The 21,764-nt window shown below is 40.4% G+C and overlaps 1 protein-coding gene across 3 annotated transcripts in view; it reads left to right on the top strand.

Moving 5' to 3' along the window:
• pde3b (phosphodiesterase 3B) overlaps positions 1 to 21,764 on the top strand; it is a 193,841-nt gene that overhangs the window by 153,491 nt on the left and 18,586 nt on the right. For all 3 annotated transcript variants that reach the window (XM_072272529.1, XM_072272530.1, XM_072272531.1), the window contains exons 5-6: positions 11,798 to 11,916; positions 19,719 to 19,926. In XM_072272529.1, coding sequence (XP_072128630.1) covers positions 11,798 to 11,916; positions 19,719 to 19,926 — 327 coding nt within the window. The remainder of the gene's footprint in view (positions 1 to 11,797; positions 11,917 to 19,718; positions 19,927 to 21,764) is intronic.

The raw sequence follows: 21,764 nt of genomic DNA, 5'->3' as shown, positions 1-21,764 counted from the left end.
ATGGCACACTCAATCCTCTGAAAATTGATTAGAATGGGGTTTGGGTAGCATCACTTGCCTCAATCTCCTCAGGAAGTGGAGACACTGCTGTACTTTCTTGACCAAAAAAAAAGGTGGTGTTGAGGGACCAAGTGAAATTATCCATTATGTGCACTCCCAGAAACTTGGTGCTCCTAACTCTCTCCATGGAGGAACTATTTATGTACAGTAAGGAGTGATTAGCCTGCACCTTTTTACATTTCACAATCATCTCTTTAGTCTTGTCCATATTGAGACTCAAGTTGTGCTTGCACTATTCCACAAGATGCTCTATTTCCTCTCTGTACACTGGCTTCTCATCATCGTTGCCCTCTCCCTCCTTTCTTTTCCCATTCCCATTCTGGTTACCCTCTCACCTGCCCACCACCTTGCTCTGGTTCTCCTTCTCCTTCCCTGTTTTCCATGGTCCACTGTCCTCTCCTATTAGATTCCTCCTCTTTCACCTCTGCCGTTTATCCCCTCCTAGCTTCTTACTTCATCACCCCTCCCCTACCCATATACCTTCACCTTCTGCTGGTGTCATCTATCACCTGCCAGCGTGTACTCCTTCCCCTTCCCACACCACCTTAATCTGGCTTCTGTCCCCTTCCTTGTCCTGATGAAAGGTTTTGGTTCAAAATGTTCCCTTCCATGAATGCTGCCTTACTTGGTGACTTGCTCTAGCATTGTGTGTGTGTTGCTCAAGATTTCCAGTATCTTCAGAATTTCATGTGTTGATGATTTCTCTCCTCGCTTTTAGGTCTTATGCTAATAATTTGGAATCTGACCTGTAGTTTATTACATAGCTAATGATCTTTTCTAGTTTACTCTGTCATAACGTCTTCTCATAGTACCAGCATTTGTAAGGCCACTCTTAAAACTTCCCTGTTCCTTCCTTCTGTCTTCAAAATTGATTTGCTATATTATAAACTCTTTAAAAACATAGTGCTGACCACATTGCCAAATTAAACTAAATCTCTTTTACCTGCATATGATCAATATCCCTCCATTCCCTGCATAGAAACATGTTCATCTTAAAAACCTCTTAACCACAAATATCATATCTGCTTCCACTACCACCTCCAGCAGCACCTACCACTCAGGCACCTACCACTCTACAAAAATACTTGCTCTGCACTTAATCTTTAAACTTGCCCTCTCTCACCTTTAAAGCATGTTCTCTAGTACATGACATTTCTATCCTTGGTCCAAAAATTTTGTCTTCTACATATTTCTTCTTCTTCTGACTTTTTAATGGTGGTTGGCAGTCCAACTTAAAGGTGCATTACTGCCATCAACTGGACTGGAGAGTGGTGGAGTGAACTGGGGGAGGGGGAGGGGATGGGGTGGGGCTTTCTACTTCACTTTCAAATGTAAACTAAATTGCCCCAAAAGCCCTATAGATTGTAAGTAATGAAAGACAATTCTGTGAATTAAGTTACTCCCATAACTTAAGAACGTTTTTAAATAAAAGCTACCAACCCCAAAAATTGTAATGATGTCTGCATTTGATTTGTTTCAACCATACATGCTTCACACTGTAATAGTATATGTTCAACTGTTTCACAATGATGACAAATCCTACACAACTCAGAATGATGTTTTCCAACAAGATATAAGAAGTAATGATGTGCTCAATTCAAAGGTGTGTCAAAATAATTCCTTTCCTTGTTTTACCCCCTTCTCCTATAAACCCAAAAGTTTTATGTATTCTCTTAAGGTGTCTCCTCTTATGCCCTTTATCCCGCAAGTTTTGCCATAAATCCCTAATTCTTCACCCTACCAACCCCTTAGCTTCTGATTTGCTATATCCACTGTTGAACTTTTAACAGGTTTTTTAGCGAAACAATCAACCCACTTAACACCTCTGTGTGCAGGGACCCATAAGAAGCAAATATATAAACCAATACTTGTATACAAAATGTTTGATGAGCTTCCAACAGTAAATTCTGGCTGACTGCTAGCATGACCTGTTTTAAGATTCATCAAAACTGAAAAGGAATATGAATAAATTACAGCAACACACACAAAAAATGCTGGTGAATGCAGAAGGTCAGGTAGCATCTATAGGAAGAGGTACAGTCCACGTTTCGGGCCGAGGCCCTTCATCAGGACTAACAATGCTGTCAGCAGCCTGAAGTCCATAGGTACTCTCATACCAATTATTACATTTCAAGCTCTATAAAATTTGCAACATTTAAAATGTTGCGTCCTCTATCTTGTTAACTTCTAAAATTTGAAAATGTTAAAGACCTAGAACTGACTACTTTAAGTCATGTCTTGGTCAAGAATAATCCATCCATCGCATGGCATTGCTACCTATAATAGAGTAAATTTTATTTACCTCCTCACTGCCATTTTCCATATTTCAGTGAATTCTTCTGTATCATTTGCAGTCCAGTAAATCAAATTTCCTCTTTGCCTTCAAAACAAATAACATCCTTAATTCTCCATGAATTAAATCCTCTTGCTTATGTGTTGTGTGGGGTCATGAGAATGACACAGTTTGGTCAGAGATTGAATGGGAAAAGAGGGTGCTGCTGGTGAACAGAAGCTTGAAGGACATTAAATTAGAGATGTGCAATGAAATGCAGATGCTCAGGTGAGTGAGTGTTGGGTAATTGTCACCGAAGTGTTCTTTGGAAGACAAAGGGTGTGTATCATTATCAGGTCAAATATGAAATAGAATGTCAGCAAATAACTTCAGAGGACTTGAGTTGAATCCCCAGTATGGTTCCTAAGTCACACACGTACACATCTTGCAGGCACTGTGAAAGCTGTTTTTATAGGATTGGCCAGCAAACAGCATGAGTCATTGAATACAAATAAAAATTCTGGTCTATGCAGTATTATTATAGCATGCACTTACCAATAATATCACGAGAAGTCAGAATGGGTTTCACTATGTTGCTCAGCTACAAAGTTCATCATTGCCATAGCCCAAACATGGACCCGAGAGCTGAATTTCAGTGATAAGGTGAAATTTTCTGGCCTTATCATTGAGCATCATTTGACTTTGTGTGAGATCATGAAGCCCTGGTCAACCTGAATATCAAGGAAGCATTGTGATTTGGTTTGACTCAAATACCATTCCAATGAAGAAGCTTGTGGTTGCTGGAATTCAATCACCCTTGTCTCAGAACATCACTCTGGAAGTAGCTTAGGACTGTGTCATAGGCCAAGTGATCTCTGCTTTTTCATCAGTGACCTTTCTTCTATCATAAGAAGGAGTATAAGATGATGAGAGGCATTGATCGTGTGGATAGTCAGAAGCTTTTTCCCAGGGCTGAAATGGCTAGCATGAGAGAGCACAGTTTTAAGGTGCTTGTAAGTAGGTGCGGAGGAGATATCAGGAGTAAGTTTTTTACGCAGAGAGTGGTGAGTGCGTGGAATGGGCTACCGGCGATGGTGGTGGAGGAGGATATGATAGGGTCTTTTAAGAGACTGCTAGACAGGTATATGGAGCTCAGAAAAATAAAGGGCCATGGGTAACCCTAGGTAATTTTTCAGGTAAGGACATGTTTGGCACAGCTTTGTGGGCCAAAGGGCCTGTATTGTGCTGTAGTTTTCTATGTTTCTATAATGTCTGAAGTGGAAGTTTTCACTGATAAGTGTGTTGGAATTTCATTCCTTGGCAAATGAAGCAGTTCATGACTGCATTCAGCAAAATCTAGCCAGTGCTCAGGAACTAACATTTCCATCACAATATTTGCAGGCAGTGACCATCTTTTTAGCGTCTAATACCACCCACAGTGGCATTAATTTTTTGAGGAAATAACAGGCATTGTAGACAGAGCAAAGTTTGTGGATATTGTTTACTTTGATTTTTATGAGGTCTTTGATAAGGTACTGCAAATGAGGAATTAAACAAGCTAAGAGCCCATGGTATTATAGGAAAGGACAGAAGTTTGGCTCACTGGCAGAAAGCAAATAGTGGGAATAAAGGGGGGCATTTTCTAGTTGGCTGCCTCTGACTAGTGGTTACAGGGGTTAATGTTGAGTCCACTACTTTTCATGTTACATATTAAGGATCTGGATGATGGCATTGATGGCAAGTTTGCGGATGATACAAAGGCAGATGGATGAGCAAGTAGAGTTATGGAAGCAGGGTATCTACAGAAGGATTTTGACAGATAAAGAGAATGGGCAGAGGTGATAGGTGGAATACAGTGTAGGGAAGTGTATGGTCATGCGCTTTGGTAGATGGAATAAAGGCATAGATTAGTTTCTAAATGGGGAGTGAGTTTAGAAATCAGAAGTGGAAAGGAATTTGTGCAAGATTCCCTTAAATATTAACATGCAGGTTGAGTCTGTAGTAGGGAAGGTAAATGCAATGTTAGCATTTATTTTGAGATGACCAGAATATCAAAGCAGGGATGTAATGCTGAAGCTTTATAAGGCGTAGTCAGACCACAGTTGGAGTATTGTGAGCCAGCATTGGAGAGGGTCCAGAGGCGATTCATGAGAATTTTCAGAAGGCTTTTGGGGAGGTTCCACACATGAGGCTGCTTAGCAAGATAAAAGCCCATGGAATTACAGGGAAGTTACTAGCATGGGTAGAGCATTGGCTGATTGGCAGAAAACAGAGAGTGGGAATAAAGGGATGCTATTCTGGCTGGCTCCTGGTTACCAGTGGAGTTCAATGATGATGTATATCAATGATTTGGACTACGGTACTAATGGATTTGTGGCTAAATTTGCCGATGATACAAAGATAGGTGGAGGAGCGGGTAGTGTTGATGAAACAGTGAGTCTGCAGAGAGACTTAGATAGTTTAGGGGAATGGGCAAAGAAGTGGGAAATTAAATACAATGTTGGAAAGTGAATGGTCATGCACTTTGGTGGAAGAAATAAACGGGCAGGCTATTGTTTAGATGGGGAGAGAATTCAAAATGCAGAGATGCAAGGGGACTTGGGAGTCCTTGTGCATGATACCCTGAAGGTTGACCTCCAGGTTCAGTCAGTTGTGAAGAAGGCAAATGCAATGTTGGCATTCATTTCTAGAGGTATAAAATATAAGAGTAGGGATGTGGTTTTGAGGCTCTATAAGGCATTCGTGAGACCACACTTGGAGTATTATGCGCAGTTTTGGGCTCTTTATCTTAGAAAGGATACACTGACATTGGAGATGGTTCAGAGAAGATTCACGAGAATGATTCCAGGAATGAAAGGGTTTCCGTATGAGGAACATCTGACAGATCTCGAGCTGTATTCCCTAGAGTTCAGGAGAATGAGGTGGGATCTCATAGAAAGATTGCAAATGTTAAAAAGCCTGAACAGATTAGATATGGTGAAGTTATTTCCCATAAAAACAGAGTCTAGCACAAGAGGGCACAACTTCAGGATTGAAGGATGTCCATTTAGAACTGAGATGCGGAGAAATTACTTTAGTCAGAGGGTGGTAAATCTGTGGAATCTGTTGCCATGAGCAGCTGTGGAGGCCAAGTCATTGGGTATATTTAAGGCAGAGATAGATAGGTTCTTGATTAGCCAGGGCATCAAAGGGTATGGAGTGAAGGCAGGGGAGTGGGGATGACTGGAAAATTTGAATCAGCCCATGATTGAATGGCGGAGCAGACTCAATGGGCCGAATGGCCTACTTCTGCTCCTATATCTTATGGTCTTATGGCGAATGATCCTGGGCATGTTAGGGTTAACATTTGTGGAGTGTTTGATGGCTTTTGGCCTGTACTGACTGGAGTTGAGAAGAATGAAACTTACGAACTGTTGAAAGGCCTGGATAGAGTGGACGTTGAAAGGTTGTTTCCAATTGTGGTAAAGTCAAGGGACAGAGGGCAGAGCCTCAGTATACAAGGATATACCTTTAGAACGGAGGTGGTGTGGAATTTCTTCAACCAGAGAGTGGTAAGTCTGTGGAATTCATTGTCATAGATGGCTGTGACAGTGAATCTCTCTCTCTCTCTCTCTCTCTCTCTCTCTCCCGCACTCCCGCACACACGTTTTTTTCTGTTGATCAGTGTCAAAAAAGCCAAATTAAATCCACTGTGATTTGATGTTGTAAACAATAAAACATGAAGACTTCCAAGAGGGGTGAAAACTTTTTTTTATAGGTGCCATAATATCATAGGCACCATAATCTCATTAGCACTCAAATATCATTGAAATATTAAGTATACAACAGACAAGATGAGGACCACCATCAATTGTAAACTCAACTGGACAAGCTGCTGATATTGTGGTTACAAAATGACCAAACGCTGCACGTGGACTAGAGAGCCATGGATCAGAGAGCTGAATGCCTTGCTGAAATCCATATACACTACATCTATGGCTCTACCTTCATCAATGCGTTTAGTCGTATCCTCAAAAAATTCAATCAGGCTCGTAAGGCATGACCTGTCTTTCACAAAGCCATGCTGACTATTCCTAATCATGTTATGCCTCTCCAAATGTTCATAAATCCTGCCTCTTGGGATCTTCTCCATCAACTTACCAACCACTGAAGTAAGATTCACTGGTCTATAATTTCCTGGGTTATGTCTACTCCCTTTCTTGAATAATGGAACAACATCCTCAGCCCTCCAATTCTCCGGAACCTCTTCTGTTCCCATTGATGATGCAAGGATCATCGCCAGAGGCTCAGCCATCTCCTCCCTCGCCTCACACATCTTGTCTTGTTCTGGTGACTTATCCAACTTGATGCTTTTCAAAAGCTCCAGCACATCCTCTTTCTTAATATCTACATGCTCAATCTTTTCAGTCTGCTGTAAGTCATCCCTATAAACGCCAAGATCCTTTTCACAGTGGATACTGAAGCAAAGTACTCATTAAGTTCCTCTGCTGTCTCCTCCGGTTTCATACATACTTTTCCACTGTCACACTTAATTGGTCCTATTCTCTTGAGTCTTATCCTCTTGCTCTTCACATACTTGTGGAATGCCTTGGGGTTTTCCTTAATCCTGTCCACCAAAGCCTTCTCATGGCCCCTGCTGGTTTTCCTAATGTCTTTCTTAAACTCTTTCCTGCTGGCCTTATAATCATCTAGATCTCTATCATTACCTAGTTTTTTTGAACCTTTCGTAAGCTGTTCTTTTCTTCTTGACTAGATTTACAACAGCCCTTGTACACCACGGTTTCTGTAACCTATTTTCCCTGTCTCATTGGAATATACCTATGCAGAACTACACGGAAATACCTCCTGAGCATCTGTTCCCAATTTATGCTTCTAAGTTCTTGCCTGATAGCCTCATATTTCCCCTTACTCCAATTAAACACTTTCCTAACTTGTCAGTTCCTATTCTTCTCTAACGCTATGGTAAACGAGATAGAATTGTGATCACTATCTCCAAAATGCTCTCCCACTCAGAGATCTGACTCCTGACCAAATTCATTTCCCAATACCAGATCAAGTACAACCTCTCCTCTTGTAGGCTTATCTACATAATGTGTCAAGAAACCTTCTTGAACATACCTAGCAAACTCCGCCCCATCTCAACCCCTCACTCTAGGGATATGCCAATCTATATTTGGAAAATTAAAATCTCCCACCACAACAAGCCTGTTGTTACACCTTTCCAGAATCTGTCTCCCCATCTGCTCATCGATGTCCCTGTTACTACTGGGTCGTCTATAAAAAAACACACGGTAGAGTTACTGAACCTTTCCTGTTCCTAACTTCCACCCACCGAGATTCAGTAGACAATCCATCCATGTCTTCCTCCTTTTCTGCAGCCATGACACTATCACTGATCAACAGTGCCGCGCCCCCACCTCTTTTGCCTCTCTCCCTGTCCTTTGTGAGACATCTAAAGCCTGGCTCTTGGAAGTAGCCATTTCTGCCCCTGAGTCATCCAAGTTTCTGAAATGGCCACAACATCATAGCTCCAAGTACTGATCCACGCTCTAAGCTTATCCGCTTTGTTCATAATACTCCTTATATTAAAATAGACACATCTCAAACCATCGGTCTGAGCGCGAACCTTCTCGATCACCTGCCTATCCTCCCTTTCATACTGTCTCCAAGCTTTCTCTATTTGTAACCCAACTACCGCTTCCTTCATCCTTCATCTCTTCAGTTTGGTTCCCCTCGCCCAGCAATCCTAGTTTAAACTCTCCCCAGTAGCCTTCACAAACCTCCCCGCCAGGATATTGGCCTCCCTGGGATTCAAGTGCAACCTGTCTTTTTTGTACAGGTCGCTCCTGTCCCAAAAGAGGTCCCAATGATCCAAAAATCTGAATCCCTGCCCTCTGCTCCAGTCCCTCAGCCACGCATTTTATCCTCCACCTCACTCTATTACAATAGTCACTGTCATGTGGCATAGGCAGTAATCTCAAGGTGACTACCTTTGTGGTCCTGTTTCTCAACTTCCTTCCTAACTCCCTGTAGTCTGCTTGCAGGACCTCCTCCCTTTTCTTGCCTATGCTGTTGGTACCAATATGTACCACGACCTCTGGCAGTTGTCCTTTCCACTTCAGGATATCGTGGACCCGATCAGAAACATCCCGGACCCTGGCACTTGGGAGGCAAACTACCATCCGTGCTGCTTTCCTGTGACCACTGAATCGCCTGTCTGACCCCATAACTATGGAGTCCCCTGTCACTGCTGCCATCCTCTTCCTTTCCCTACCCTTCTGAGCCACAGGGCCAGACTCTGTGCCAGATGCCTTGTATAAAACTGGAATACTGAACAGATATTTGATATTGCTATTTACTCAGGAAGAGGATGGTGTCACAAGGAGTGTAGAAAAGGAGATAGAAGATATGATGATTGGGATGAAAACAGAAAGCTGTGCTGGAAGCACTGGCTATGCTTAAAGAAAGAAAGTCTCTTTGTTTAGGTGGGAGGTATTCCGGAAAGGTGAGGGAGTCGGTGGTGGTGATGAGAATTCTATTAGTTTTTAAATAGTTAGGGAGAGAGATAGGACTTGACCATAGGTTGAAGTCCCAAACTGGTGGTTTAGAGGAGATAATGCAGAACTCAGTTGGGTGAGATGCTTTGCAGGTAATGGGAGGATTGGAAAGTTGGAAGCTTTTAAAAGTGGGATAGGCGAAGTTCGGAACCACAATGTTCAGTTTGAATGACAGTCGAGGATTAACGAACCTCACCAATGGTGTAATAACGGCATGTAGCAGTTATAGGTTTAGAAGGTTATTGCTAAACACAGGCAAGTGGTTAGCTCACTTAGTCATCTTAGTTGGCATGGACAAGTTGTTCCAAGGGGGACTGTTTTCCATGCTGGATGAAGCTATGACACTAAATAGGTTAGAATAAGATGTTTTGTCACAAACATTAAGACATGAAATATTCTAAAAGGAATTATTGTGGAAGTCATATTGCAATTTTTTTTTTTGAAGTAATAGTCAGTGGTTTTGGAAAATGGTAAGTTAGGGCCATACAGTATTTTCTGTGATATAAAATTTTAAGATCCTCCAATATTACTAAATGTTGAGAAATTGGGACACTAAAATACAAATTCATCTTTGGTAAGTCTCCAATCTCTATATTTCTCACCTTGTTTAGGAATAAAAGACAATAATAGTTAACTGGATGAAATGTCTGTAAGTCAATTCTTATCCATAAAAGTGCTTGCAGAAATGCCATTGACAGAAATTTGGAAGTGGTTACACTGTTTGAAGAAAACTAATTATCCAGGAAAACCAGATGGTGGTTGCAAATATTGTGGTTTATATTTTACTAACTCTATGACCATTCTCTAAGCAAAGTATCCTCAAAATGAGCAGTCTTCTTTTATATCAGGATCACTAGTTTTATCTGTGCCTATTATTGTCTGTGTTTATTGAATCCATTACGGTGTGCTGTCTAGTGACGAGGGTAGTAGTTGGAAAGGAAAGATTTTGGTTTTTGCTGCTTAGTCAGCACTTAATAAATAATATACCTAATTCAGTTGCCTGTTTTAAAACAAAATGTTCAGTTGACAATTTCCTTAACTGAAAATGGTGAGTGATCTACTGACACTATCTTTTGAGGTCTGGAGTTTAATCTGATATCTGGTAATTCACCTTGTCTAGTTTGTTTAATGTTGATATGAGAAATGGTCTACATTTAAATTTGCAGGTCAACTTTAAAATCTGCTAACAGTATAATCTTTTAGTCTTGCATCACATTTAAATTTGTGATGTAAAACTAATTATACTGTTAGTAAATTTCTGGCTTTAAATCAAAAGTGCCATTTATAAAACCATCTTTTAAGGATAATAAACATTTTGCAATAATACAGGTGCTTTTGCTGTAGGATAAATGTGACAAAATGCAACATTTTATTACCATGAACAATCAGGTATCAGCATTCGTTCAGTACCTCATCTAGCACATTCTATCCTCAAGGCATACAGTCATAGTTTGAATGTGAACATGGAAAATAAGTTGACAGATCAGTAATGCTTTGAGGAAATGCTACATTGTTGGAGGTGCCATCAGTAGAAGAAGCACAACATTGGATAAGTTTTAGAGGCACTAAATCTTATTTACCTTCTCTGGTGAAAAGAAACATTTAAGGAAGAGCAGGAGTGTTTCCTTGATTGTTTTGAACAATATTAATTTATTCTGTTTGTTAAGCTCAACTTGGCTGTTGGATTGAGCTTTATTCCAACTGCAAATGTAATTCAAAAAGGCTTCTTTTACATTAAGAATTGTTTAGGCCTAAGATTCTACATGCATATAATTGCAAGTCTTCATTTAATTTTTCTCGAACAGGAGGTCTTTCTATTTGATGTTGGTTTGATAATTTTTCTAATAAAGCCATGGGAACTTTTAAGTGCTAGAAGTTAGCCATTCTTGATCTTTTCTTTAATAATTTGTAATTGTTTGGGTATTCAATTGAATTTTGCTTTTTGCTTTTAATAGATTTTTAAGGAGTGAAATGTCTGAATGTGTCATTTTGAATCATTCTGGAAATTTAATCAGTTAACTTTTGGGTGGGAGTTATTCTTATATACCTGACATAATTTCCACTTTGGGCATATACAGTATGGTGTGCACTTCAGGAGAAATTCAACCTTGTTGTCTCAGGAACACTTTTCACTGAGCATTTCTAGGTCAAAATAGTCTTCCCAGTACAGTGGGAGCTCTTAACGGGAAAATCAGTTAATTAAAATTCAGCAGACAGCCTCCACTCCTTCACCTCCTTGATGTCCATATTGCTCTCCACCTCTATCATTGCTTGATTTCTTGATTTCCCTCAATCTATCCACAAGTGCTTTTATTTCCAATCCCCCACCATCTATCAATTTATGTACCATTAGTTTTCAGGCTTTATATGACCTGTGGCTACAGACCATTGTTAACACAACCTCTATTTCAAATGCCAGGGCACACCTTTTCAAAGTTTAAAATGTGTAGTGTTTGGTCATTGATGTTCACCCAAGACCTTACAAGACTTTAGGGACTTAAGTGTTTAAAGTTGGCTTGTGTATTGTAATTGTACAGCATGGAAACAGGCCCTTGGGCCTATCATATTTACACCAACTATCAAGCAACTATCGAGTCTTTCCTAGTTTTTTTTTATTCTTGCATCCACATTAATTCCATATGTCTTATTCGAGGGATATTTATAATAGCTAATTAGCCTACCCTCCAGCATATCTTTACAATGTGGGAGGACATTTGTGCACATGGTATGAAACCTATGAGGGCATGAGGCAAACATGCAAATTTCACTCTGACAATATCCAAGTCAGGATCAAACCTTGGTTTCCAAATATTGCACTAATTTTTTTTAGTTCAGTAGTATATAAAGCAAAGATGATTTGAATTCAGAACGTTTTGCTTGACTTATCTGTTGGTTTTCTCTTTTCCAGTTCTTTAGGTGTTGGTTCACAGGCAAATGGACCTTCCAGTTCAAACTTGTTGACAATTCCTAAATCTCGATCTGCATCCTTATCTTTAACATCACACCATCTTGGGCCCAGACGAGCAGGTGACAAATTTCGTTTCCTTTTAAAATCAGTGTTGGTTGCTCTTTATAAAACTAAAATTGTGATCAGGAAAGAAGTTGCCACTTTAAAAAATATCTAGAATCTAGAAGCAGCTTAAAATGAGAACTTATGGAATGGTCTTTGTACGCAAAGCTTGCACCTTTTTGGATGTAGGCATGAAATCAAGGGATGTGTAAATATCAAAAGAGAGCACTGCTATGTTTTTTCATTGTATGAATGAATATCAAGAGTAAAGTGAAAAAACAAAAAAAAGATTTCATTTACCTTAAAAAAATCGTGTTTTCAAGTCACTTGACACCTATCTCTCTCCTTTATAACTAGTTTCCTTTTGCATAAATGATTTACCAGTTATCTGGTCTTTATTTTTTAAGCTGTCTTAGTCAACAGGATGGATCATTAATACTTTTCCAGTAGGGCTGCCAAGTACAAACTTGTTGAAAGAAGCATAAAAGCATACCTCTGTTGCTACTGGTATGATTGAAAGACTTTCTCATTTAACTTATCACTCCCTGATTCAGACATATCCAGGCATGATAATCAATATTCCCTCTAATTTGTGATGATCAGTGTGCGCAAAAATCTTGTGCTGTGCAATTTTTCGCCTAGTGACGACATCAAGTGTGCACTGAATTTAATATATCGAGGTATTCATTTTAACAGCTAGCAAAACACTGTCAATAAGAACTTTGATCTCTGGGTTGGATCATTTTCGCGCTCATTCATCTGCACTCTCACAAAACATACATCACAGGCTTGTCGTGGGTTATGAAGGATTTTCTCAACAGGGCTCTTGCACACTGTGATTTGCTTGCTAAATTACACTTTAAAAAGTCAAGTTTACAAATATCACTCCACTTTCCACTTGCAAATTCTCCAGCAACCTTAGCATCGTGACAGTACACGCATGTCACGCCAGTTTCTGTATTTATTGTATGTCATGAGCTTTCGGTATAACAATTTCTATTGTTTCATTAAGCCATTCTGCTTTAAATGAGCTCGCAGTTCTTTTGCTCTTCGTGCCCTTTTCTTCTTTGGAATTCAATATAGTAAATCAATAATTTCTTCAATAAAAACAGTACAAATAAGCCAGTTCTAAAATCTGCAGACAATTCATTGCAAACTCCACGGTGTCTACACCGTCCGCATCAGAAACCAGAAAATGAAATGTGATTGTGTACAATTGTGAAATATATTTAACATGCCAACGAGGTAGAGGGTGACATGCAGTTTAAATTTCTTTGTGTGCTGGTAGCAAACAATGCATGTGCACACATCTTAGAACAGTGTTTCTCAACTGGGGTTCTGCAAGAGGTCATTGAGGGTTTGGTGAGAGATTGTGATTTTAAAAAAAATAAATCTCATTTTCTGAACATTGCGCAATGTACGATGCTAGTGCTCCCAGTGGTGGGCTGTGACCAAGCAGTCCCATTAGCAATCTCAGCCCAGTATGGCAGTGCGTAGTTGGACCATGTTTATTTGGTTGAGTCCATTCTCAGTTTTTGATGTGAGATAGAGGAAGCCGTTGATGATTGGTTAGTGCTGTATTGCATGAAGGGGAGGACGGTAGGCTGATAATTGGTGAGCACTGTATTACACAGAGGGGAGGATGGTAGGCTGATGGTGTGCGCTGTTGAACACTGTTTTACATAGGGGGAGGACAGTAGGCTGATGAGGAGCATGAAGTGTGTTTTCTGAGCATTGAATGGACTCTTCCAACTTGGGTTGTGATGTCAACCACTTCTTCCTGAATTACCTTCCCCAGCTTCCCCTAATGTGCTGCCGATTGACTTATGGGAGCGAATGAACTCTACTGGTGTAGTAGAAAGCTGGAGGGAAATTTTCACTCTAAAGAAGGAAATTTTACACGCCGCAATTCAACTGCTGGCTTGCCACATTTTACATATTTTCATATTTTTTGCAGTTTTCTCATTTAGTTATTTATTATGCCGTTCTTATGATGCAACAGTGGATACAAAGAAAAGTCAGCCTTTACAATGAAAGCTACTTATCAAAGGGTTTTACATGGACTGGTGATCTAAGTTGTCCTATTCCATTGTGCTAGTCTGTGGTAAACAACTTACAAATGTCGCAATGGTTCCAGCAAAATTATTCAACTACAAATCAGAGCTATATGACTGATTATATTAAATGGTATTGGAATCTTAAAACAAGTAGAGTAAAGCTTTTGTTAATAAAGTTACAGTCAGTAACAGGATTCAGGAAGCAAGTTATTGAGTAGCAGAACTTATTACCCAGAAAAGGCAAAGTCACACAGTTGGTGAGAACCTAATAATACCAGCATGTTAAATTATACAGGGTAAAATGCTAGGACAAGATGCAATGCAAGAATTTGAAAAGGTTTCACTCTCAGATAGTATGATAAGTTGATGTATTGATGTCACATGATGTAGAAGAGGTTTTGTGTAATAAACTGAAAAACAACAACTTCTCTGTCCAGATTGACGAGTCAACAGATAACATCAATAAATATCATGTTGTAGCATTTGAATGATTTGTAAATGATGGTGAAATTCGAGAAAACTTCTTTCTGTTGCTGTGTACCTACATCTACTGATGCTTCTGGACACATCTTCTGGATACATTTCAGTTCCTGGAATCATCGGGTGTTTTGGGTCTTTCAACATCATACAACCTCCTCCAGGTGATCCAGCTGGGGCTGATCAGACCTCAGCTTGTGTTCAGATGGCTAGCTACTTATGACTCCATGGCTCCCCTCTTTTGAGACACAGCCACCGTGAGGCCCTTTCTGCCGCACTGGTGGTACTGCAGATGGCTCTCCTCTTCCTCTCTCCCTCGATGCCCAATTTGCTGAAGGCTGTAGCTAAGAAATGGGCTGCGAATCCTTGACAATCAACCTCCACTGGGAGACACCTCGCTCTCCATCCAGCCTGCTGACAGTTGCTGACCAGTCCTGCATACTTGGAGAGCTTCCTTTCAAAGATCTCTTCCAAGCAATCTTCCCGTGGGATTGTCAGCTCCAGCAGCACCACTTGCTTAGTAGACTCAGACACAAAGACAATGTCTGGTCGCAGTCTGGTGGCTGCGATATGGTTGGGGACCTTTCAGCTGCCGTTTGAGGTCCACCAACAGCTGCCAGTCCCTTGCAGAGGTCAGGATGCCTGCAGATGTTCTTTTGGCGGGTATTGGCTGCTCCCCAGCTCTGACAATGTTGTAGCATTTAAATGATTTGTAAATAATGGTGAAATTCAAGAAAAATTTTTCTGTTGCAAAGAGCTGCCCGAAAAAAACAAAGGCCAAGATATATTTAATGTTTGGTCTTCATATCTGGAAACAAAAGGTCTGTCTTGGAGGAACCGTGTTTGCACCTGTACTGAAGGTGGTTTCAAGAAATTTTTCATTTTTCTTGTTAAAAAAAATTGTCACAACACACTGTGGAACTTGTGTGAACTTGCATCATATTTTCAACATCTGTAAACGGCATGAGTCAGGTCTTAACCAGAGAATTGAGGCTGCCTTCAGCATTAAAGTGTCAACCCTATCAGGACTGCTACCTGGAAGTTGGAATTGTATATCTCACAGTTAAATTCAGTTTTCACAATTGCCTGGCTCATGTGCTTTGATTTAGCAGGGACTTGGGCAGGTCAGAATCAGTGTTATTTTGAATCAGAATCAGTTTTATTATCACTGACAAATGTCGTGATTTTTTTGTTTTGTGGCAGCAATAAAGTGAAGAGCATATAAAATACTGTAAGTTACAATAAAAATAAAAGTGCAAAAGATGGCAAGTTTCTGTGTGAGGCTGCTTGGGGAATTATCAAGTGTTACTACTACAGTTGACATCTGCAGCCATAGATGGATTTAAATTTGGCCACATGGAGAGCATTTAAAGGCATTAGGTATGCATACCCATATCTCCTTAACATAAATATTTTTGGAATTTGTGATCCCACTGCCTTGGCCCCTCCCCTTCTGTGCTCCATCTTTGTGTTCACCTTCTGATACAGCAGCACCAAGCCTTTTGTATTCTCCATTGTTTGTTTTAGTAGCCTCTGTCTCTCTCCTTCCCACCCCAGCAGTTTGCTTATCTCCATGCAGTTATGGTTGTCTAATTCCTTGAACCTTCACATGCAACCAATATTCCCAACACCACCAGTCAGCTTCATGTGTAACTGTTACCTGCGCATCCAAAACCATTATGATGAATTTTCCAAGCTCACAAATGTATCTTTTTTGTTTTTTTCCTTGTTTAGCAATAGATATATCTCAACAGGCACTGTAATCTTTTTAAAGTTAGTAACACTTAATAAAAAGTTTTTCCTATTTATGTTGTTATAAACACAATAACCCTAAAAATTAATAGTGTTCGAACAAGGATGCTTCAAGGTGAAATGGTATTGGAATGTACTGTGCCATATTTGTAAATCAGATTTTCTATAATGAACTCTCAGTTTATCAGCAAATATTTTCCATAAGTTTTTGATGTGCAGAATTTAGCAATGTAAGATGGGCCTGACGTTTTGGGTATAAAGTTATAGGGAGCTACAGCAGAGAAACAGGCCTTTCAGCCTATCTAGTCTGTGCCGAACTATTATTCTGCCTCATCCCATCGACCTGCACCTGGATCATAGCGCTCCATACCACTCCCCCATGCATTCCACACTTTTACCAGTGAAGTTCCCTTTCAGGATCCCCTGAGATATTTCACCTTTTACCCTTAACCCATGACTCTAGCTCTAGTCTCGCCGAACTTGAATGGAAATAAACCTGCTTGCATTTACTGAATCTATACCCCTCATAGTTTTGTATACCTTCAGCATATTTCCCCTCATTTTCCAATGCTCCAGCCTATTCATTCTTTCCCTGTAACTCGGGTCCTCAAGTTCCAGCAGCATCCTTGTAAATTTTCTTGTACTCTTTCAACCTTATTGGTATCCCTCCTGTAGGTAGATAAATAGAAGTGCACACAATACTCCAGATTTGCCTCACCACCATCTTATACAACTTCAACATGACATTCCAACTCCTGTACTCAGTGCTTTGATTCATGAATGCCAATGTGGCAAAAGCTCTCTTTACAACCCCATGTACCTGTGATACCTCTTTCAAGGAATTATGGATCAGTAAAATACAGCAATCAGAAACTATCTAAAGCACATGCTTACAAAAACTTGTGTTATTAAGAGTGTAAGGTAACTGCTAAATACAAACAATGTAAAGGAGTTTCTTTCTTTTAAATGCCAGTAAACATTTTATTAGAAATTGAGTTTTAGAATTTGGTACAAAATTAAGTTCATAGTACATTAAGTTCATGGGTGGATTCAGATTGGTTTGCTTGCAGAAAGCAGAGGGTCGTGGTGGAGGGAGTACATTCGGATTGGTGGGTTGTGACTAGTGGTGTCCCACAAGGATCGGTTCTGGGACCTCTACTTTTTGTGATTTTTATTAACGACCTGGATGTGGGGGTAGAAGGGTGGGTTGGCAAGTTTGCAGATGAGACAAAGGTTGTGGATAGTGTAGAGGATTGCCGAAGATTGCAGAGAGACATTGATAGGATGTAGAAGTGGACTGAGAAGTGGCAGATGGACCCGGAGAAGTGTGAGGTGGTATACTTTGGAAGGACGAACTCCAAGGCAGAGTACAAAGTAAATGGCAGGATACTTGGAAGTGTAGAGGAGCAGAGGGATCTGGGGGTACATGTCCACAGATCCCTGAAAGTTGCCTCACAGGTAGATAGGGTAGTTAAGAAAGCTTATGGGGTGTTACCTTTCATAAGTTGAGGGATAGAGTTGCGAGGTAATCATGCAGCTCTATAAAACTCTGGTTAGTTCACACTTGGAGTACTGTGTCCAGTTCTGAACACCTCACTGTAGGAAGGATGTGGAAGCATTGGAAAGGGTACAGAGGAGATTTACCAGGATGCTGCCTGGTTTAGAGAGTATGCATTATGATCAGAGATTAAGGGAGTTGGGGCTTTACTCTTTGGAGAGGAGGAGGATGAGAGGAGACATGATAGAGGTATACAAGATATTAAGAGGAATGGATAGAGTGGACAGCCAGCGCCTCTTCCCCAGGGCACCACTGCTCAATACAAGAGGGCATGGCTTTAAGGTAAGGGGTGGGAAGGTCAAGGGGGATATTAGAGGAAGGTTTTTTACTCAGAGAATGGTTGGTGCGTGGAATGCACTGCCTGAGTCAGTGGTGGAGGCAGATACACTAGTGAAATTTAAGAGGCTACTAGACAGGTATATGGAGGAATTTAAGATGGGGGTTATATGGGAGGCAGGGTTTAAGGGTCGGCACTACATTGTGGGCCGAAGGGCCTATACTGTGCTGTAATATTCTATATTCTATAATAGTAGTGAGAAGAGGGCATAGCCTGGATGGTGGGGGTCTTGTGGCAGGGCTCCATGTATAACAGAATCAACAAACTCATTCGTAAGGCCAGTGATGTTGTGGGGATGGAACTGGACTCTCTCACGATGGTGTCTGAAAAGAGGATGCTGTCCAAGTTGCATGCCATCTTGGACAATGTCTCCCATCCACTACATAATGTACTGGTTGGGCACAGGAATACATTCAGCCAGAGACTCATTCCACCGAGATGCAACACAGAGCATCATAGGAAGTCATTCCTGCCTGTGGCCATCAAACTTTACAACTCCTCCCTAGGAGGGTCAGACACCCTGAGCCAATAGGCTGGTCCTGGACTTATTTCCTGGCATAATTTACATATTACTATTTAACTATTTATGGTTTTATTACTATTTAATTATTTATGGTGCAACTGTAATGAAAACCAATTTCCCCCGGGATCAATAAAATATGACTATGACTATATGTACTGGTTACTTTAAATTGTTCATTTGGTATCATGTACCAATCAGCTGTAATACACACAGAAGGAAGTAGTGCTTTATTGCAAACTTGTTTTAGGCTGCTTGGAATTGGCTTTCAATTCCTAAGATAGTGTGTCAAAGTAGGATTGGAACAGAAAATTCAAATGATGGGTAACTGGAAGCTTGAGGTTGGAATGAAAAGTTCTATAAAGCAGTGACCCAAACCATGGCTTTGGTTTCTGTAATGCCAAATTGGATGTAGTGCAATGAATTGCTGCTTCATCTGGGAGAAGTGTTTGGTCCTTAAATAGTAAGAAGGGAAGAGGTAAAAGGGCAGTTTTACGACTCCAACATCTCTATGGGAATATTTCATATAGATTTCATCACTCTTATAGAATTTTCTTTTTGGCTTTCGCATGATGAAAACTATTAGGATGTGAAGATTACTAACTGTTAAAATGAATTGCATTTTCACATCTAAACCATTACGCAAAATTATAAATAGGCGAAGTGTGCTGCCGTGGATCATATTGTACCCTAAATGTAATGTGGTTTAGGTTGTTTATCAATCTATTTTCGGTATTTCAGATTTTAAGTAGTGGAGTATAGTGCCACATATTGATGAAATGTGGATTTACATCCTTTGTTTACCCACACTGAGAAGATTACAGTGGATGCATGGCAAGACCAGTACATCAAGTGGAGAAAAAATTTCTGAAATGTAGAGAAAAAATTTCTGAGAGGGAACTTATCATGTTGCACACTTGGTGCATTTGGTTCAGAAAAATTTTGACAGAGGCCCAAATGTATAATTTACTACTGATTCTGCTTAAGTAGTCAAAGTACAGCAGAAAATATTTGAAAATTTATTTGGAATTAAATATACATTTCCTCAAACTAGAGATTTTGAAATAAAATATTTGTGGTATAGTTTGATTCAACTGTGAATCCTCTTTTTGTTCTAGGTACTTCTCCAAGCCTCAGTCCTGTGAATTCCCCAACTCATGGACCAGGGGCAATGACAAGCTTTAATCGCTCACCAGTAGAATTTCCTGATACAGCTGATATTTTGACCAAACCAACTGTGAATCTTCATAAACCAATTGGATACACATTTAGTTCTCCAGAGTTTCAACAATCAGCTAGAATATCAAGCACAATACTCTGCAGCAGGTACATGATACATTACTGAATGTGTGTGCTGAAAATTGAGTGTGATTTCTTAAAAAGCAAAATAGAGAAGACATGAACATTTCAAGGGAATAAGATAATATAACTTTATTCTCTCAATTTAACTTTTTGAAAGAAAATACCTATGATACAGTTTTGATTAAGCTGATAATGTTATGTTCAAGATTAATAAGAAATTCCATAAGGTTTTTAACAAATATTGCACTGATTGTGAGATACCTATACAAGAACTTGTACAGTTCTTGTATAGGTCAGGTATGACATACGGAAGTCAATTTTAAGGGCAAGAAAGTAAAACCGATTGAGGTTACAAACGGAATTGAATGCACATCAGCACTGGCAGGGTATGCAGGCCATTATTTACTACAGAATGAAACTTAACATCATGAATAGCTGTGATGCTTCACTCCCAGATGACCTCAATATCTTTTATGCATGCTTTGAAAGGGAGAATAAAATTACACCTGTGGCAGTCCCTGCAGCATCTGTTGATATGTGATCATTGTCTCGGAGGCCAACATCAGAATACCTTTCAAGAGGGTGAACCCTTGTAAAGCATCAGGCCCTGATGGTGTACCTGGTAGGGCTCTGAAAACCTGTGCCAACAACTAGCAGGGGTGTTCGAGGATACCTTCAATCTCCCACTGCTGCAGTCAGAGGTTCCCACTTGCTTCAAAAGGTCGACAATTATACCTGTGCCCAAGAAGAGTAGGATGAGCTGCCTCAATGACTATTGCCAAGTGGACTCACATCTACCTGAGATGAAGTGGTTTGAGAGGTTGGTCATGGCTAGGATCAGCTCCTGCCTAAGCAAGCACCTTGGACTTGCTGCAATTTGCCTATTGTCACAGTAGGTCTAATGAGGATGCAATCTCACTGGTTTTCTATTTGGCCTGGAGAATAGTACCTACACCAGGCTGCTCTTTATTAATTATAGCTCAGCATTCAACGCAATCATACCCTCAGTTTAAATCAGCAAGCTCCAGAACCTGGGCCTCTGTACCTCCCACTGCAACTGGATCCGTGACTTCCTCACTGGGAGTCTGTGCAGAACAGAAATAACAATTCCTCCTCCTTGTTGACACTCAACACTGGCGCACCGTTCTACACTTTCTCCACCCATGATTGTGTGGCTGGGCACAGCTTAAATGCTATCTGTAAGTTTTCTGGAGACACAGCTATTGTTGGCAGAATTTCAGCTGGTGACGAGGAGGCATACAGGAGCCAGATAGATCAACTGGTTGACTGGTGTTGCAGCAATGGCAGCATAACCAAGGAATTGATTGTGGACTTCAGAAAGGTGAAGTCGAACAAACAGACACCAGACCTCATTGAGGGATCATCAGTGGAAAGAGTGAGCAGTTTCAAGTTCCTGGGTGTCAACATTTCTGAAGATCTATCCTGGGCTCAACATATTGATGCAATTACCAAGAAGGCATGACAATGGCTACATCTCATTAGGAGTTTTAGGAGAATTGGTATGTCATGAAAGACACTTGCAGATTTTTGCAGATGTACTGTGGAGAGCATTCTAACTGGTTGCATCACCATCTGGTATTGAAGGGCCACTGCACAGGATCAGAAAAAGCTTCAGAAAATTGGGAACATAGTCAGTTCCATCATGGGGAACTAGCCTTCTCAGCATCCAGGACATCTTCAAAAGGTGATGCCTCAAAATGGTGACATCCATCATTATCACCCAGGATATACTACCATCAAGGAGGAGGTACATGAGCCTGAGGACACATTCAATGTTTAAGGAACAGCTTCTCCGGTGCCATCAGATTTCTGAATGGTAAATGAACCCATGAACACTACCT

This window comes from Mobula birostris, chromosome 11, assembly GCF_030028105.1.
Source record: "Mobula birostris isolate sMobBir1 chromosome 11, sMobBir1.hap1, whole genome shotgun sequence".
Taxonomy (NCBI): domain Eukaryota; kingdom Metazoa; phylum Chordata; class Chondrichthyes; order Myliobatiformes; family Myliobatidae; genus Mobula; species Mobula birostris.
The sequence above is the reverse complement of the archived record's forward strand: the minus strand, read 5'-3'. Positions and strand labels throughout refer to the sequence as shown.